This window comes from Cyprinodon tularosa, unplaced genomic scaffold (genome assembly GCF_016077235.1).
Source record: "Cyprinodon tularosa strain WSP-4 unplaced genomic scaffold, ASM1607723v1 ctg124, whole genome shotgun sequence".
Classification (NCBI taxonomy): Eukaryota; Metazoa; Chordata; class Actinopteri; order Cyprinodontiformes; family Cyprinodontidae; genus Cyprinodon; species Cyprinodon tularosa.
The window spans coordinates 104379-124357 of NW_024038048.1; the positions used below are offsets into that span (position 1 = coordinate 104379).

The 19979-nt window shown below is 37.8% G+C and overlaps 2 protein-coding genes across 2 annotated transcripts in view; one reads left to right on the forward strand and one right to left on the reverse strand.

The window, feature by feature from the left end:
* Positions 1 to 11328, forward strand: part of LOC119777512 (raftlin) — a gene marked incomplete at its 5' end in the record, with an annotated part of 100269 nt that extends 88941 nt beyond the window's left edge. The window contains 2 exons of the mRNA XM_038276417.1: positions 3435 to 3510; positions 5794 to 11328. Of these exons, the coding sequence (XP_038132345.1) occupies positions 3435 to 3510; positions 5794 to 6435 (718 nt within the window). The remainder of the gene's footprint in view (positions 1 to 3434; positions 3511 to 5793) is intronic.
* Positions 11329 to 16843: 5515 nt separating this feature from the next.
* Positions 16844 to 19622, reverse strand: LOC119777428 (vitelline membrane outer layer protein 1 homolog). The gene is made up of 4 exons (XM_038276297.1): positions 19348 to 19622; positions 18950 to 19062; positions 17624 to 17930; positions 16844 to 16920 (listed from the first exon to the last, which is right to left on the reverse strand). Exons 1-4 carry the CDS (start codon positions 19555 to 19557, stop codon positions 16918 to 16920), a joined length of 633 nt encoding a protein of 210 aa, XP_038132225.1. The 5' UTR covers positions 19558 to 19622; the 3' UTR covers positions 16844 to 16917.
* Between the last annotated feature and the right edge of the window lie 357 nt (positions 19623 to 19979).

Below are 19979 nucleotides of genomic sequence, written 5' to 3' on the forward strand. Positions count from 1 at the left end.
CATGTTGAGAGGGGGATGATTTGTTGAAGGTTTAAATGGATCCATAGCCATCGTAAAAACCTGTCATCAGTCATCGAGTGCTATGCTCAGCAGGCAGCTTTAGAAATGATCCAACTTTTTTACCCCGCTTTACAGTACTGTTGAAATTATGAACCCCCTTTCAGATTTATTTGTTACCCTTTTTTGACACGGTCGGAGGCTGTCAAGGCTGTGTGTGTGTGCCCACAGATGGATTATTATTTATAGTGCACTTTACAGAATATGCACTTTTACATGCGCATCCTCTAGATTTGAATACTGACTTAAAGCTTATCTGCTTAGTAGATTTTTCTCTCCTAGATGAATCAAATTCAGGAGCTGCTACATTCTACGTTTCTTTCAAAAGGCTTACTCCTGGGACAATGCTCTCTTTTCTCAGACCAACAGACGGAAATAGCAAAATGCCATTCATGCTGAGCTTGGTTTTGCTGGAGGTTTTCTGTCAGAAGGAAGTATTTCTCTCTACTGTTCCTACATTAATATTTAGGAGACTGCTGCACAGTCAATGGCAAAGTTCAAGCAACTGTCCACTGTCACTACAGTACTTGTTTATTCAAGAGGTGGGAATTCTGTAAATTGATGCAGTCTTTCTTCAGAAAGAGAACAGTTCAACCAAAGAATCTTATTGTCTGAGTGTATGATTAGATTAAATGGCGCTGTAAAGTGCCTTGGGGTGACATGTTGTGAATTATCTATATATAACTGAACTGAAATGTTATGTCTTGGGGTAAACAGTGGAGCCAGGAATTCTGCTATCACCAGAAAATCCTGAAGGAGAATTCCCGACTTAAGCTAAAGCATACTCTGGTTATGCAGCAATCAGAGGCTTAGAAGAAAATGTACCTCTAAAAAAATATATATTTAAAGGAACACGTAGAAGTAGCCTTGTCAGAGGACATAATGGGCATAAATTAGAGGGAATTTAAAATCCTTCTCAAATATAAACACCAAAATGTACCTGTTGTCGGACAATAAAGGGATTTTCTATTCTATTCTATTCTATTCTATTCTATTCTATTCTATTCTATTCTATTCTATTCTATTCTATTCTATTCTATTCTATTCTATTCTATTCTATTCTATTCTATTCTATTCTATTCTATTCAAGGCCCTAAATAACCAAACCCCGTCTTATACCGGAGATATGATTGTTCCTTATGTTCCTAACAGAGCACTTCGCTCTCAATCTACAGGTTTATAGTGGTTCCTAGAATTTCTAAAAGTAGAATGGGAGGCAGATCTTTTAGTTATAAGGCTCCCCTCCTGTGGCACCAACTACCAGTTTTAGTTCGTGACACAGATACTCTGTCTGCTTTTAATGCAAGGCTTAAAACTTTCCTTTTTGATAAATCTTCTAGTTAAAAACAGAGTGATATCTTCTTGTCTCTTGTTGAGTATAGAGGTAGGTGGAGATCAAAAAAGGCCCGATCTGGTGGGGGAAAATTTCTGTCTGGACAGACGTTTCTTTTTGGCTCTACCTTGGCCCTACTGTGGCTCTACCTTTCTCATATCTCATCCAAAATAGTCAGTTATTCTGAGCTATTTTCTGTATTTATGCTGCTATATGTTTAGGCTGTTGGAGGGCATAGGGAACACTTTTCCTCATTCTACTTCATTCTATCTCTTTTCTCTCAATCCACAGTATTTGTTAAGTTCCACCCATAAATTTATTCTCTCTTCTTTTTCCTGTCATAGTAGCTTCATGTTTATAGATGTTGACTCTTGGCCTGTTTTCCAGTGTATTTCTGTTTCTCTTACTGTGACTATCTGTATGTGCCCTATTTGTTCTCTGACAAGAATTGGCTTGGAGATCGTCTGCCTGGTTGTCTTTCCCCGACGAGGCCGCCTGTGAAGCTGGTTGACAGTTGCCTTTTATATCTCTGCTTCATTCTCTGTGTCTGCTTCCGTGTCCTTGAACCAGTCTGCCTCAACAAATGGCCGCTCACACTGAGACTGGTTCTGCTGGAGGTTTATTACTGTAAAAAGGGAGCTTTTCCTCTCAACTGTTGCTACTTGCATGCTTGGTGTGAGGGATTGCTGAACTGTCTTCTACAAAATGCATGCGTAAATCATCACTGCAAGCTAACCCAGGAGGAGCATACCTTGCAAGTCAATGACTGGATGCATTTAACTGTTTTTTCTTGACAGAAACGCTTAACCAGTCATGCTGTTTTATCTCAGCAAAGTGCCTTGAGATGACATGTGTTGTGAATTGGAGCTATATGAATAAAAGCCCTTGGCCTCCAATTTAAGAGTTTTAAATTTGAGATTGATTAAGAATTTACACAGGGAGGCTAGAGTTTGGATTTTAGTCCCAGTTAAATGGTTTACCGTGATGTCTATAGATATTTGAAGCCTAGAAAACCATTTGAAGTGGTTGAATTTAGACAATTATGCATAGAGGACTTCCACCACCGAAATGATAAACATTTATTGCCAGTTAACGGTTTTTGCGGGCACCAAGATGAAATAACAAATTACTCTTTTAAATCAGATTTGGGTTACTTTTTTTTCCATATCAAATGAAATTAAGTATGAACACCACATTCATCCCTACCAGGTTTAACTGTGTCTGATAATAAGCGCTTTGTTTTGTAAAATGTAGGTGTGATAAAATGAAAGAAATAAAAGAATATAGGTGTTACTAAATCTATGTCCTAAACCTATGAGGCAAAAGGCCAAAATTATAGTTGACTGTCACAAATAAATCCAACTCTGAAGTCAAAAGTTAAAAAAAATGTAACTGTAAATTATTTTACTCACAAACTTAGCGAACAAATAAACTTTACATGAAAAGATAAAAAGACGTTAAAGTGAGAATGACTGTTATAGAAGAAGGCCTACTCAAAAATGAAATCTGTGTTTCCTGCTTGATTAATCTGTCAGCTGGAGTACTTGTGAAGATTATCCCTCTCAGAATGCAGGACTCTGACAGGACGAGAGGGTGGAGGATTAAATTTTGGTGAACAACAAAGTGAAGACGATGCTCAGAAGTTGCGCTCTGCTTTCATGCATTAAAACATGAACTACAATAAAGGGTGGAAGTGACACTGACAGATGACAGTGGTGAAGAGGTTGGGCTAGAAAACAGAGCTTTTTGCTTTAATCTGTCAGATAAAAGCATGAGGCATGAGCAGTCAATTGACTATCTTGATGGATGGTCAAAATGTATTATTACAGTACGGCATTCATCTTGGTGGCTTAAAAAGAAAAATGTTCAACAAAAGAACAATGATTGTAAAGAGTCTGACAAATAGTAAACACCCAAAGGTTTAAGTTCTGTTAATCACTCAGAATGTGTTGCTTTTTGTTGTTTTTTTCTTGTGTGTTTGTTTACCGGTATTAAAGGAACTTATTTCTATTCTTTCTCTGTTTCCTTTTTTTCAACTCTTTAGTGACGGAAGTCTGTCCACGAAACAGATCGTTTTCCTGCAGAGACCAGTCATGAGTCGGAAGAAGAGGGAATCAAAGGTACAACTGATCAGACTTTTTTGTATTTGTAAGATTTCTGCAACCCCCTACGATCAAAGCAACCATCTTATTCCTTCCATAACTACATTAGATCAGTCTAGCGTCTATAAACCTTTTTGGTTAAAACATAAAAACTCAGCTTTTGTCTTCTCCCTTTAACAGGAGTTTTGCTAACTGCATTATTGAAAGAGGAGATAAATTGATATATCAGCCAACTGAAAATGTTTTCCAGTGTTGGCATATCTTTTATTACGTCAGTATCAGCTGATACATGCATATATTCACTGATTCATCTGTGCAGCAGCCATGCCATGAGATCACATCCAAGTATTGCTGCTCCCTCCATTTTCTACATAATGCTATATATAGAGCAATACTGGCCTGAAGAATCGGCCCCAAAATTATTCATCAGCACATATCAATGTTCCATTAGATCGCTGTCAAATATATATATATATATATATATATATATATATATATATATATATATATATATATATATATATATATATATATATATATATATATATATATATATATATATTTGACAGCAATCTAAGACATAATTACTGGCATAATTGGTTCAGTAATTTTGTTACAGGCATATGACAGAGGACCCCAGTCAGCAAAAATCACAATGTGCAAAGGTCAGCAAACAATATTCCAAAGTTTTATCACATTGCCAGCTTTTGTTATGTTGACTGGAAGGGGTTGCGTTGTCTGTAATAACCCTAATTGTGCAAATCTATACACTGGTTGTCATGCGAGGCAACCAGTGACCTTTTGTCAGTTTTAGTGGTTCTGTGAAGTTACTGATCATGAAGTTTTTAGCTGCTAAAAGAAGAAGGACTCTCATTTTATGTAAAGTTCATAATGAAACCTACTGTGTGATGGAGGTGAGGCAACAATGACAGCAAAGTTCAAGACAAGTGACATCATTCTCTGTGCCTCTCCTGTAATAACAGAACTCAGGAGAGTCAACATTAGTCATGCAATCCTCTGGAAAACCTGTCAGGTCCACTAACCTTTCATTAATTTTACATCCATAAAAACATCTCAGACTTCCAACTCTGCCCTAATTTGCTTGATCTTGAAAATCACAAAATAATATATCACAGCTGAATGAATCCAGGGCCAGAACGGTGCAACGCCCTACACTGTCAGGCCTTTCATTGTACCCAAACCCTCAACTCTGTTATTAATCAGCCCACTAAAATATGATCACATGAACATGTTTCTATATTTATTTACTATTATTTGTTTCTCTCATAGCCAAAGCTTTGGTGAGCTATTCCAACTATTATTTACAGACACATCTGTCTCTAAAACTATAGTTTTCAGACCCATTTCCTACTAAAGGTGTGACTTCTAATCCTTCTGTCCATTATTCACCATTTAAAACCAGGATCATTTTTGTTCAGCTGTAATGCTGCAGGTGTTTTTTATATTTATGCAAATGAATACCTACAGTGACAAATTTAAGCCAGCATGTCCCTCTTTCAGATAAGAGGAATGCTTTAGCAACTGACAGCCATTTGGTGTAAATGCTTTTGATCTGATACCAGACTATTCTGATAACATCAGATGCTTACCTGTTTTAGTACTGAAGGGAATCCATGTTAATATTTGATGTGACCTTTGTATAAGGGTTAGAGTTGGGTTATGCAACAAAAAGTGCAGCCAAATAACTGAAAACAGGCTTTACAGCTCACTGCTATAGTGAGGCAAACTTTCTTAAGTCTGATGTCACAGACTGATAAATGTCCACAAAGGCTGTCTCACTGAAGACAGTCCTTGTCTTACCATCAGCCAAAATGGATGAGAACAGCCAGGTGTTTCTTCTTTTTTTCCCATATAGAAAATAAAAAATGTGCAAATATTTTTTGTTCAACAAAGAAAACAAGTTTGTGTTGGTTAAATAAAACTAAATAACTTTGTTTTTACAGAGATAAAAGGAACACGATAAGATTAAACAGCAGTGCATAAACATTTCTTAATGAGGAAGAGGAAGGGAATGTTATGGAATGTGCGCATTTTTTTTTACATTACTGTTTGCAAGAAGATATGCCATTTCATTAGGTTTTAGCCTGGTTGTTTGTTCAAACTGAGCTCCTCCAGGCCACCAATAATCACCCCACCCCCTCTCCGTGGCCCCAATTTCCTGCTCAGTTTTGTTTAGATTAGCAAGTTATTTCAACCGCTATGTTGCATTCTTAATTAAGTCTGTGTGTACTGCTTTGTGACCGTAAGTGTTACATAACTAACATGATACAAATGTTACAGAAACTAATCTTCAAGACCCGAAGCAAGTCTAACAAGAACTGCATCAAAGATTTGGCTAAAAACAAGAAGAAGAACACAATAAATGAAAAGGAATCAGAAGAGCTCAAGATTGCTGATGACAAAGAAAAAGCTGGAAAGGAAGGGGATGTGACTGTGGGTGAAAACACAAACGCGGAACAGGTGGAAGCAGCGGGTGAGTCCAAGAAAGAGAGGAAGATAAAGTGTGAGGAAGATACAAAGGCTGATGCAGGGATGGTAATCAGCATTGAGAAAGTCATAAGCAAAGATGGACCAGACAAGAAAGAGGACAAAGGAGCAGAACACTGCACCGGAGTGAGAGAGGACAGAGCTCCATATGGAAAGGGATCAGAAGAAAACGGAGAGCCTTTGGGAAAGGAGGAGGTCGAGAAGGTCACCGAAACAGTTGCGACTGTCGAAACACAGAAGGAGACCAAAGAAAAGGTGCTTGAGGGCACTTCGAAAGTTGAATGTGTGATAGAAAATGGGATAGAGACAGATGAAGAAAAAGATGACAACAGAGAGAATAAGATCAAAACAGAAGAATCCGTGGAGGTTATCGCCAAGGAGACTGTGGCAGATCCAACGCACACAAACCTAAATCCAGTAGAGCCTCAGGAGTAGCACCATGTGGTTCAATTTGAGCTTTTTCCCCACCCTACCTCTTAAATTCCCAATTTTAAAAACTGGCTAAAATATTATCCTGAATCCAAATCAAAGGGGAGTTTACTCCCCATTGCTGCAACATCCTTCAAACCCCAACTCTCATTACTGATTCCCCCAAAACCTGCAACAGTGTAGCTAAATGAATGAAGATCATGGCATCAGTCCTACTGTATAACCACACCTACTGAATGTAATTAGAAAAGAGCAAATGTGTGTGGAACTACTGGATACACTGGATGGAGGTAGACAGAGAACTCAGTCAGAATCAGAGAGAAAGTGATAAGAAAAAAAGTCTAAAAAAGACTCGGACATGGTTCCTGTAAAAGCAGCAGTTAAACCAGAGCTGTCAACTTGTTTGTTCACCTACTACACACTTACTATAGTGTTCACTATAGAGGACTTTGGCCAGTGAGCTGTCACTCCTGCTTAAGAGCTTTACCTGCAGGTTTAAAAACATGAAATATAAAAGGAAATCTTATTAAAGTATTTTCCTTTAGATTGAAAGCTAAATTCCATTCACCATGGTCTGAGATTTGGTTTTAAGTTTTTTTTCATTATGCTATGTTTAACAATGATAGGTGCCTCGACCCTGCTTCATCTTTATCAACCCTTAAGGAACATTTTAGAACCCAGTAACTCAAACTTTTTATTTAGATTCAGCTCAGATATAAGCAGTCTATACTTAAAGTTAGAGAAAATATATTTTGCCCATTTCTAGTGTGACCAGGTCTTTAAGCAGGCGAAAATTAGATGAAGTAATGTGGAGTATGACATCTCGAGGCGAAGGCATTTCTCTGGGTTTCTTTGGATATGTGGGGATTTCTTCACAAAAAAGCACCAGCGTGCTTCAAGAACCCTTTGAAACTGTGTCAAGACCCAAAGCTGCCTCCCTGAAGTTGAAGATACCATACAGTAAAGGGCAGACAGTTTGCAGAAAACGTCCTCCCTCTTAGTTTCTGATGCAGGATGCAAGGCAAATCCATAGGAGAGCGCTGGTAGAGGTGATGGGAAAGGCATTTGTTGCGACAGGCAATCCAAAGCAGGCTAAGGAGATCATTGTTTACGCTCAGCTCTAAGCCGTCAAGTGCTTCAAAGAGAGCCGATAATCACTCTTTGGTGTGGTGTGCTAAGCTTACCTTGCATACAGAATGTTCATAAGAATATTCCCAAGCTCAGTCAGACCGGAATGTAAAGTTCAGCTGAATGTTTGCACCTCAACGACAGGATCACTATTTAGGTTTACACTTTTTGCTTAACATACAGGGGAGAGGATTTCTGCGTAGAAACAAGGTTATTAAAAAAAGTGATCAGGGCTTGTCTTTGTTCGGTATGGAAGCCAGAAGTAAGGAGACTGTCAGACAAAGAAAGAGGTTATAATGAGAAGAAGGAGAAACTATAGAGCCTGAAAGACTGAACTACAAAAAGCAAATCGGCTAATTTAGAGACAACAGTCTTTTTCAACAGCAGCGCTTTCTTTCATTGCTTTTCCCCGACCTGTTAATGCACCTCTTACTGGACACAGTTTCTGACATTAACTGAGTCATAATGTGCTGTTTTGTGGCACAGTGTGTCTTTCCATTTTAGAGGTGGAACAAGAGGATATGTGAAGGCAGCGATTATGGAGCGGGGCTCTCTGCGGATCGCTAATGGATTTTGTCAGTGGGGGATCTTTCAGTAATCATGCATTTCTAATGGGGGGTCACTTGTTGGTGGAGTTATTGACAACAAAACACCTCAGTATGTCAAGTTTCACGTTTAACAAGGATGTCATGGGGATCCATGTCCACTGGAGAGGACAGGATTCATTTAGAAAAGGACCCACATCTCATTTAATACCTGTTTTTTTAAACCGTTAGCATTTGGCTGATGAAAGTACCTGCTGACATCGTACAATTTGTCACAATTATCATTCTTGTGTTCTGATAATATATATATGTGGCTCAGAAAAGTATTTCTTCTCTGGAGAAGAAACTACACAATTTCAAGTGCTCTCCTGCCTCCAGTGAGATTCCTTTCAATGTAAAATGGCAAATGTTTTGTGTAGAGTAGAATATAAAACTGTGACCAGTTTAGCCTTATTACTATACTGTAAATGGCCCAGAATCTGCTTTAGATTTTTTTTTTTCGCAGAATATTGGTGATTTAAATGTTATATGTTTGTTATGGTCAAACAGCAAAGTGTTTCTCCTGTTGGTGTTTGAGGATTTTATTCCTGGAGGTAAAAGTGATGGGTTCAAATGTTTGTCCATATCAACTTATTATGTTTTGTATTCATTTCTGACATCTCTTTATTATGAATGTTTCAAATTCAAGTGAAAAAGACTTCTTTGTTGCCTCTGCGTCTTCTGCTATAGCTTGCAAAATTGCTTTGCTGACTGGTGCTTTGAGCAACTTCCTCAGGGCTGATGTTGGCATTGAGTTGAGAGGTCGCCATAAGTGTGACCTCTAGAAACATATGCTCCTGTCCGGCTGCACTCCAATTTGAAGGAGACTGGAACTGTGAGTATAAGGTCACCTCTAATGGCAGCCAAGGTCAAAGGTTATGAGTGAGAATGGATTTTTCTCACTTGTACTAACAGACTGCAAGAGCACATCAAAGCTGATAACTAACCCTGATATTAAATGAATATACTTTGCATCGTTTTAAGCTGATTTAGGTTTATGACACACTTTTGTTCCATTTATTCTAAATATAATACACATGAATTAGGGAGGAAAGACTTTGAGTTGTCCTTATCTTGCGTAACAAAATATAACATTGATGTAATGTTGCATCTCTCTAAATTAATATATGGTTATAATTTTATTTTTGTTTTATTAATTCAGTTAATCTAAGTAAAACTTGTATGGATTTATTATCCACAGAGTAATTCTTTAAATGTTTTTGCTTTTAGTTCTGCTCTCCTTGATGATTATGGCCTAATAATTAATTAGTATATTACTGTAACTAAGAGCAATAACAAGATGTTTTTAGTACCATGTTTTACTTTTGGAAAAGTCCATGCATGTGCGTTAATGTAGCTATTTTTGCCTGAATTGCTGCTTTTTTCTTGCATTACAGCAGTGGGACAGCAGGATGATCAGTGCAGTTCTGCTGAGATGATAAGGAAGCCTAAGTTTTAGGAGGTCTATTTTGATCAGTCAGGTGTCTAATATTCTTCCTCTCAGGAAAATCCTATAGATTTTCTGTGGGGCTCATGTTAAGTTACTTTGCTGGGCATATGAGCACAGTGGACACTGTGGTTCATCGGAGCAGATATCTGGTACTTTTGGAAGGGAAAGGAACAAATTCCTGCAGGAAAGTATAATCCCCATCTCCATACAGCTTGGCATTTCCTGACTTTGGTAAAGAAAAATATATAGTGAGCCAACAACAGCAGGCAACAACCCTGAATCAACCTGACTGTAAAACTTTACATTGGACCTCAGTTAACTTGCATTCTGTATCTTTTCACTGTTCCTGTGGTCTCTGGAACATTTCCAGTCTGAATTTATACAGACTTGATTTAATTTATACAGCAAAGAGGGGCAATAAAAGCCAGAGATCACTGAAGAAGTCCGATTTGGCTTTTTCTTCTTTTTTTTTTTCATTCAGATATTATATCCAGATATACTTTTGGTACATATAATACAATTTAGATGCATGGTAAGAAGTTAATTTAACTATTTGATTCAGGTGTTCCAGAGACAACTCCAAACAAAGCAGGACACCAGACCCTTCAGATTAGATTTGAAAACTACTGGGATATAATGCAATATCTATATTTTCTGAGAAATAATGTTTTGTGTTTTCCTTAACTTCAATACTAGATCATCTCAAGAGACAGAAAGAAATGCTTAACATTACTCTGTGTATAATGAATCTATCCATGATATCTTTTTATTATACTGTTATTATTGAGAATTAAATGGCTGTTAATTCGTCTCAGTGCTTCTGCCTTCTTTGGTTTTATGTGTCTAACAATCTTTGAGGCATGTCTAAAACATTCCCATTTGGCTTTCTGGGAGTAAGACGGACCAAATATCACTACCTAAGCAATATCTGGATGATAAATTACAATGAGATAAGCCTCTATGACATGACCGTCTTTCATTCCAACCTGGGCGGAGAACCCAGCACTGTTTCATTCGGTACCTGAGCCCTTCATGGTACCAGCTCTCCTCAAAATGCACTTACTCTATAGATTGCAGCACAGTCTAACTGCATAAATATGCTCAAGGAACTGAGGGTAATTGGAGTTTTCCTTTTAATATGTTTGCTTAGTATTATGTTAACAGACAGGGAGAGAAAAGTGGGGCAGAATCCAACATTTAATCAGTTAAAAGACGTAAACCGTGTTAACTGCCATGTGAGAATAAAAAAGGAGCTTTGACTGCTGCTGGAGTCAAATATACATCTGTGCTGCCTCCACTTATAGTATTTGTGAGCTTGCTGTCTTATATCAGCATAAATGTCTCTGAGCCTGAGTAGTGGCGCTGGTGCAATCGCTCTTGGTAATGCTATCCAAAATGCTATGGTTCATTTCCTGTGTGCTACAATGATGTAAAATGGACAAAGTAGAAACAACAGAACATGACACAATAGAATGAAGTCACTTTTTTTTTTCTCCTGTGTTGTCACTTTAGCTTTGCTCACCGCCTCTGCTAAATGTATTTTTTTTTCTCTGATGTATTATTTTATCACCTCAACTGCCATCATGAATGTTAAGTATCTTCGATCATGTGCTGTTGTCACTTGCGTTGATGTAGAAAAAGTGTTCTTTATCTTTCCTATTCTGGGTATGACAACATTCCTACTGTTCCTGACATCTGTACAATTTGTATATTATAAAATGATTTATATTTAATGTGTATGTGTGTCCTCATTTCGTTTTTGTCTCAGAAGCAAAAGTCAGGTTTATTTGTAGTTTGGGTTATTACAAACAGAAGGAAAAGCAAACAAAAAGCCAGTTTTGACCAGAGAGGGGTTACACTTTAATTGTAAGGTCAGCCGTTGTTCATCGTTAATATGCAGGATTATGGCTGAGAGAAAATCGCTTTGGCTTTGATCAACTTCAGAAAAGTCTGAATCTCCTTGCAGATTTCCATAAATAAGTAAATTATAGCGTAATGCTAAAAAAATCAAACCCTGTAAATAGTTACTGCTCTTTTCATGCAGACTATAGTTTCCTCTAAAATGGTCACAAATGGAGATTTTTTTTTATTTTCAAAGTAGGTTTTGGGCATCCATTCAGAGCTGCAGTTTTTCAAGGGGTCCTGCTTTATCAGTGAAACTTTCACTACTTATAATTAGCCTGCACTTGATCACCTGATTAGTATTTCTAATAGTCATTTTAAAGATATGTTCTGACTAAAGGGCTTTCTGAATGTTTGGAGCATCTTATGCGTTAATTAAACGGATTCCCTCAAATGTTTCTTTCTGCATTCAACATATTTTTCGTTAATTTTATTGACTGAGCAGGATGGATGATCCTTGGATTTCAGTTTTCTAAAGTCATAGGGAAGCGGCTGTTCCAACGGTTGCACTTCCGAATTCTCCAGAGTGGTGCCCAACTTTAAAATGAGTGAATAAGGTGAATGTGATTGGTCGATTATCAAGGGGGTGGGATTGTTGTGGTGGAAGGTTCGCAAGCAAGTTTGGTTGAGGCCGGTTTGTTGGAAGCATCTTGCTAACCAGTTAGCAACTTAGTGCTAGTAGGTTCCCCATGGGAAATTCCATTGGAACCAAGTAGCACTGAATTGGTGAGTTAGAAACGACACTGTCAAGAAACGCTATGGACAGCAGAAACATGCAAGAGGAGGAGAGCTTTGTGTCAGAGGTCGTGGATGAGTCTCCTCTGTCATACATTTTTTATCTAGAGGAGGAAAGCGGGGACAAAGTTGTTGTGGAAGAGGATGCCAGGGCGGCAGATTCTTTGGTGTAGAAGGCTTACAGCCGTACATGTTTGAGCCCTTGTTTCACAACGCTGCCAGTTCTGTTAGCTCTACGCCTGCCGAAGACACAGATGTCCATCCCTGTGAACACTGGGACGGAACTCAATGGTAAAAAAACTTATTCTAATTTCTACCGTTGCATATATTAGCTGCGACATATGAATCAAGGTGCTATGACCGAAAAAGTTGGATTGACAGATGACCGTTGATATATGATTGGCCGAATTTAGGTGTTCAGGCTGATAAGATAACGAGAAGAAAAAACACAGATTTTAAGACAGGATCTTTTTAAAAATAGACATTTTCTAACTTTTGGGACAATATAGTCTGATAAAGAGTACATTTATATAGGTGTTTAAGCTAGAATGATTTGACGCTTAAATATGACTTCCCTACGACTTTAAGACAAGCTTTTGCTTTTAGACCCCTTCACAAGATGCCTGTTTGTTAGATGTCCAAGTTACTGCTTTCAGATAACAGCTCTCCACTTCCTCCCTCATTGTGGAGCAAGCAGCATGTGAATCTTTCACCTGTTAAATTCAAATATACAGTATATCCTTGCTATCACTGTTTTTCATAGAGTTCCCTTCTCCCTATGTTTCACCTTTTGGAAACTTCAACCTTATATGTTTTGATGTATTTCTATCCTATGGAAATAAAATAGAGGGGCTGCATGGTGGAGCAACGGGTAGCACTGTTGCCTTGCAGCAAGAAGGTTCTGGGTTTCATTCCCGGCCCAGGCTCTTTCTGCATGGAGTTTGCATGTTCTCCCCGTTCAGGTGTGGGTTCTCTCCAGGTACTCCGGCTTCCTCCCACAGTCCAAAATCATGACTGTTAGGTTAATTGGCTTCTCTAAATTGTCCTTAGGTCTTTGTGTGTGCATGTGCATGGTTGTGTGTCTTTGTGTGTCTCTGTGTTGCCCTGCGACAGACTGGCGACCTGTCCAGGGTATAACTGCCTCTTACCCATAGACTGCCAGAGATAGGCACCGGCCCCAATTCGACCCTGAAACTGATAAAGCAGGGAAGGATGGATGGATGGACGGATGGATCGATGGATGGACGGACGGTCTCTACTGTTAGCAATGGTCCTAAAGAAAAAAAGAAAAAATTCGCAGTTATAGATGACATATGTACTTAATTAAGATAGATCCGTTTATGAGTTTTTTAAAGCTACAGTGTGTAACTTTTAGCGACATCTAGCGGTCAGACTGCAGCCTGCAGCAACATGAACATCTCCCCCTACCGCTTCTCCCCTCCAACAGTACGGCGAGCGTTACGGGACAAAAAGTCTTCCACGACGTCCACATCACCTTCCTTCTCAAGTGATGAGGTTTGTTTACATAGATAATTTTACAGATAGTATTTCATTAGTCTGTGTACGGTATAGATTTCATGTAGACTTAAGATAATAAATATACCCGTTATTTTTTCTACATCGTTGTGACGTTTTGGCGATCTCGCAATCGCTAGTTTGTTGGCTCTGCGCTGCCTTGGCGCAAAGATGTCTGCCTCCATGGCTACGAGACCCGCTCCTATGTAATTATAAATAACGAATTCTAAGGCAACGCAAATATTAAGGTTAAGAGGCTGAGCTCGTAGATGATGATAAATAACATAGTTATGTATAATATATTACATTTCTGACTGTATATCCCTGTAATTATTACACACTGTAGCTTTAAGTCCTAAACTGCCTTGCCCCAAACACCTGTAACACAGCTGCAGTAACAAACTTTTTAACTAAACAAATAGCACTGGCTTGCATAGCCACTAACAGGTAGCCTGGTGCCTGAGCTAAACTAAGAGGAAATCATTCTGCCTGTATCACTTGAAACTAAAACAATGCTCAGATTTATGTAATCTCCAGGTAAAAAAAATAACATTCATATTTTTTAAGTCTTATGCCTTAGGCTGAAATGATGCATAATCCAGCACAAGGACAGGAGATTGTCATAAAAATAAGATAAGTGGCAACCACATTTCTCCGAGAACAAACGAACAGAAGACGATTCCAATGGAGAGGTTAGACTTATGAACCCAAATAATCATTTTCTCTGAGCGGAAAGATTTTTCTTTCAGATTTGCTCCATCTGGTTATTACCTTCATTACCATTTGAACCTCAGAATACATCAACTTAATAGTTATTTTTCCACAACACAACAATCTAATTTTCCCCACTCTCACATCAAAACAATGCCCTTTAGGCCCTGCGCTGACCCCAATGCATCAATATTTCACGTGAAAACACAAAGACGCATCATAATATCCCTGTTGTGTTTATGAGCTACATTGTATTTACAGTTGGTTCAACACAGCTGGTGTGATCTATAAGCCACGAGCTGTGAGCCCAAGGGAGTTTAAGGTCATTAAGGAGATAGCTTTGCCTCCAACCAAAACACCAAACACCAGAGCCATTCTGTTCACTACAGGAAGCATTAATGCCTCTTTAGGCAGACCGGTGAGCCACTGGAGAGTTGCTAAGGGATGGTCAGAAACACCATGAGCCTGTGGTTTGGGATATTAAACTCATGACCCTGGGCAATTTCATCTTCATGGTTCCACTCTGAGACCCAGAGGTAATGTTATTCAATGCTTTTCTAAGGGCAGGTTGGTTTGAATAATGAAATTTACTTGCAAGAAAAAGAAGTATTTTTATGACTACAGTGTTCAGGCAGTAGCAGGGTTTTAATCAAAACAAACTCTGTAGGGCTCTGAGCACAGATGGGTCATCAGGTCCAGTAAGAGTTGGTGCTTAAGCTTCTCTGCTTGGTACTAACTTAAAATCAGAGATCTGGAGACATCTGCATACATTTTCCTGCCAGGTGAGACTGTCTGGTTTGGACTTTTGCTTGATTCAGTGCTGCCATCTAGTGACAGCTCTAGACTTTCAGTATATTACTGCTGTTTACATGAAAAATAAATAATATAATTAAAACTATTGTTTTTTTTTTAGGTTAGCACAAAATGAAAAATACTCATTGAAACGTTGACTGTCAAAAAACATTTCTAATCTATGAGTTCTTTTTCAAAATACTGTAATGTTGATAAGGGAAAAGAACATAAACAAAACTTTTGCAAAAAAATGTTCAGCAATCTTTATTTGGTAAGTTTTATGCATTCCTATTAGCTACTGTAGATATTATTACTATTATTATTATTGAACAATAATGATTGTTATTATTTTTATAATAGTAACATTACTGTTCAGTAATAAGTAAGGAGGCATTTTGAGTCCCTGGTTACTAGGGAAAAATATAAAACTAAAATATAAATATTTCATATGGTTTGGCTTCTCTGACTACCTAAATTGTCCCTATTGGACTCCTTGTCAAATTATTCAATTGATATTCTTACAAAATGGAAATCAAAAGACATAAGCAGAGGAAATGTTTTATAAAAGGGAAAAAAATCTACTAAATGTTTAGTATCATTCACTTAGACAAATTAGAGTTCTAATTAAAAAATTTGAATATATCAACTGAGGAAAAAAGGCTATTGATGCAAGCTGTTGGCTTATATTGAAAGTTGTTTTTTCATATTTTCACCTTTATTAGTTTTTTATGTGAGGTGAGTTTCAATGCTCTCTTTACCATCTTTCATTATTCAGTACAACAGGACTGAAAAAAAAGTATTTCTTGATTTAAAGCAGGTTTTGATCAAAAATTAACAACAATTATGGACTCTTACTTCTCTTAAGCAAAAAGTAAACAGCGAATAGACTTCAGCTTATTTATAACCTTCAAAAACCTCTTATCCAAGCAACATTATAATCTTTATTCTTCCACGAGGGCCAAGAAGTGCACTTAAGCCTCCGTCTCCTGTCCGTGAGCTCGGAAGTTTAATATGAGGTCAGCATCAGGGCAATTATCATCACCGCTAAGGGGCACTGCAGCTGTACGTCAAAGACCACAATCACTTTTCCTTGACTTGCAGAATCTTTGAAAAGCCATTACCTCATGGTTAGATAACATCCTCAACTTCTCCCCCCCGACCCTGTGCACACACTTTGTTAGCCGATTAACTCCACACAGATTAATTAGCACCATTACCTCTGTGTTTTCCAGTCGGTGTCTTATCATCCTCTGTCAGGCCTTAAATTGTAAATTAATTAACACCAACTCTCTTGTCATTTAGTAATTACCTCAGCAGCAGCAGCAGAAGATCAGCAAAAGGCTTACATCAGCACCTACCGCTGCTTCTGACTTTACAGAGAACTCATTGGTTCACTGGACAGTTTGTGATAATACTGTCATACTGTTGACCTGGAGAAGAGCTTATTAGTTCACAATATTGTAGCCTGCTTTTTATCATTATGATCAATTAAAGAGGCTAGATCAGGATACTAATGTATTTTTCTACAATAGTATCATGTAAAAAAAAAAGCAACAAAAAAAAACAAACAGATATTTTGGAAAATATGACACAAAAATAGCGACTAAAATTTTTCTTTATTAGTCTTGATCTTTGTGTTGAAGGTGTCACAGGTGATCTGGAGTTGGCTGATCACTGGGAAATAGCAGAAATGCCCATTAGTATCACAAACAAATTACATTGGTTAAAAGTTAAACATTACATTTTGTGCATTAAATCAGAATGTAGAACACCCTGGTTTATTTTAACTCTGTCTATACTTACCAATTAAATCGTATTTGAGTCGTTTATCAGAATATTGGTCCAAATCCTTCTTTTTTTAGTATTTTCTTTTTTTCAGGCTCATTTCAGGGGTTTTCATGCATAAACAATACTTTTAAGAGCTTGTCAGAGCAGCTGGATTGGATTTATGTTCAGACTTTATTTAGATCAATCTAAAAACTTTTTAAAATTATAAAACCTACATGTTAATCTGGTAAAACTTCTGTGTTAGAATAAGCAAAAAAACATAAATAATGGGTGAGGGAGCATCCATATTTCACTGTGCTATTTTGCTAATGATGATTTGTGCACTAATTTCCAACAAATAATAGCAATAAAGTGTGTTTAAAGTTTCCTTGGTGTCCTAATATTAGATCACCTTTATAGCTCTAACAAGGATCTTTGCAATAACACTTGTGGTACAATTATGAGTAAATAAACATGTGAATGTGACCAAGGAATGAGTTCACATTCTTAAACTGGAAAACAATAGAAGTGCAATGACTCCAGTAAACCAGAAATAACCCTGGCAATTCTAAAATGTGCAGATGAGTTTTAGGGTTTCCTTTAAACACACCTGCTGAGATTTGTCACAGCAGAAGAACCGGACATCATTCAGAGAGGAGTCGTCCAGAGCCCACTGGTATTCTTCCATCTTGGTCTCTATGCCACAGATTCCTCCATTGGTGCAGTCCTCACTCCAGAAGCCGTACTCACCCCAGGTCATGCCGGGTGCCTCCAGCGTGGGGTTGCTGCTGCAGCGGAACTTGATGTTGTTGACTGTCGTGTCATCTCCCAGTATACCCTGATGGGGCTCCACGCGGATCTGGAAGGATGTCAGCACCCCGCTGGGACAGTACTGAGGATGGGACCACTCACCAAAACTGGACAGAAAGTTATTAAATGGAGGAACTTACATTTAGAAAAGCAAGTCAAAATTTTAAGAAACGTGTAATTTTATAAATCCCTAAACATTCGGATCATCAGCCAGTCTTCTATTGATCTTTCTAAACAATAAAGAATTTATCTTTAAAACCCCAACACTGGCTTTTTGAAATAAAAGTAAGCACAATAAAAATGGGCTAAATTAACCCAACATTTTTCACATCCAAAGACAAGAATTAGTGAAATGCATCTTCCATTTAGACAACCACATTGCATTTTTACCTGCATTTTCCAATCACGGTTCTAAACATCTAAATCCTGACTATATTTAATCTTATGATCTAAAGTTGTTCTTATTAAAAAGTCAAATCTTGATATATGAAGCAATCATATTAATTGGTTTTATTAATGTTGTTAACGGTTCTGTTCAAATTCAAGAAAGATTAGTTAGTAGATTAGCTGTTCTGTTCAACCTTATATAGAAATGCATTTAGCAAACATCTCCTGCTTATTGAAGTACAATAAATATTCTGACTCCATCTCTCAATCACTCACTTATATACAGACCTGATGAACTACCACAGAAACTTTTTAGTCCCTTGCTTTGTGGTTCTTGTGGTCAATGCTTCAAAGAGCTTTTTTACTTATCAAATTAAAGTGTTTTTTTTTAACAGTGTCCTGTCTGGCAATGTGGCAATAAGAATAATTGTCTTGATGCCAAAAAGAGCCCAACAGATTTTACTTTCACAAGTGTAGCAGTATGGCAATTGCCATATTGCTCCACTTGTTTCATGCATATAAATTGCTTTATTATAATTATGCAGGGAGTTTTACTCCAAATTAAAGTGTTTTATCAAATATGGTTGATAATATAATTGTTATTTTTTTCTTCTGATTTTTGTTGGAGTTCCTTTTCCATTTATATTATAAAATGTGCTTCTTTTGGTTTCATTATGCCACTTTGATTTTTGTTCCCTGGTCACATTAAATCAAGTAGAGTTCTAAAGAAATTGCTCACTGTCCAGTGTGGGACTCTACGTAGTACAAGAAGCTGCGGCTCTCATCTTGGGAGCAGATGAGGCGGATCCCGTTCAGAGCAGTGTCATCTCCCCCGTACTGGTTGCTCTCCACCTGTGGAAACAGAAACCAGTTCCCAGAAAGAGGAACAGTTTATCCATGGTATTTGGTCGCAGCTGAAGAAATTATGTTTAGGTCAAAGCAGATTTTGGTTTGAATGAATATTTATGTTGTCTGGACACATTGGTTGTTGGTAAAAGCTGAATTTTTCTTTTTTCTGGAAGAACAAGGATCAATATCTATTATAAAATGCTTGGTTTAGATTAAGCTGGACTTTCATATATTATATTGCCATTTTAATTTAATAATGAAAAAATCTTGTAAACGCTGTTTTGTTACCCTGACACTGAATCCAACAGCAAAAAAGTTGTCAGGACACATCTCTGGCCAGGTCCATTCTCCAAACTTCTCTCCATTGTTCACAGTCAGCACAGATCTGTACTGTCTGCTGTTAAAGGCCTTTCCTGCTCGCTCCAGAAAAACCTTTTCTTCACAGAACCCACAAGAGGCCACGGCCAGCAGGACCATGATGCTGAGCAGACTTGCCATGCCGACAGCAGAGAAGTCTGTGTTTTCACTCTGAAAGGCTAAATAACATAACAGCTAAAGGTTCAGACTGAAAGCTCTTAAAGGTTCCCTGTTGATTCTGGTATCAGCATGAATCATTTACAGAGAGACATTACAGAACAGTGTGGGAATAAACAGCTGGTGGTGAAGAAAGAGAAGACACGGGGACTCTATTATCCACCCTTCAGTTATATTTTACAGCTCAGCAGTGAATCTTAACACCAACAAAGAAACAAGGAAAACCACCTCCAGGGCTCCTTGACTTGCAGGCTGCACAAAACTTTGAGTTAACTTGTGAAACTGAAAATAAGAAAAAGAAATAAAGAATGATATGAAAATATCAAATTACATTTGGTTAGATGTTAAGCATCTGACTAATGAGTTATTCTGCTGCAGGTTTTTTA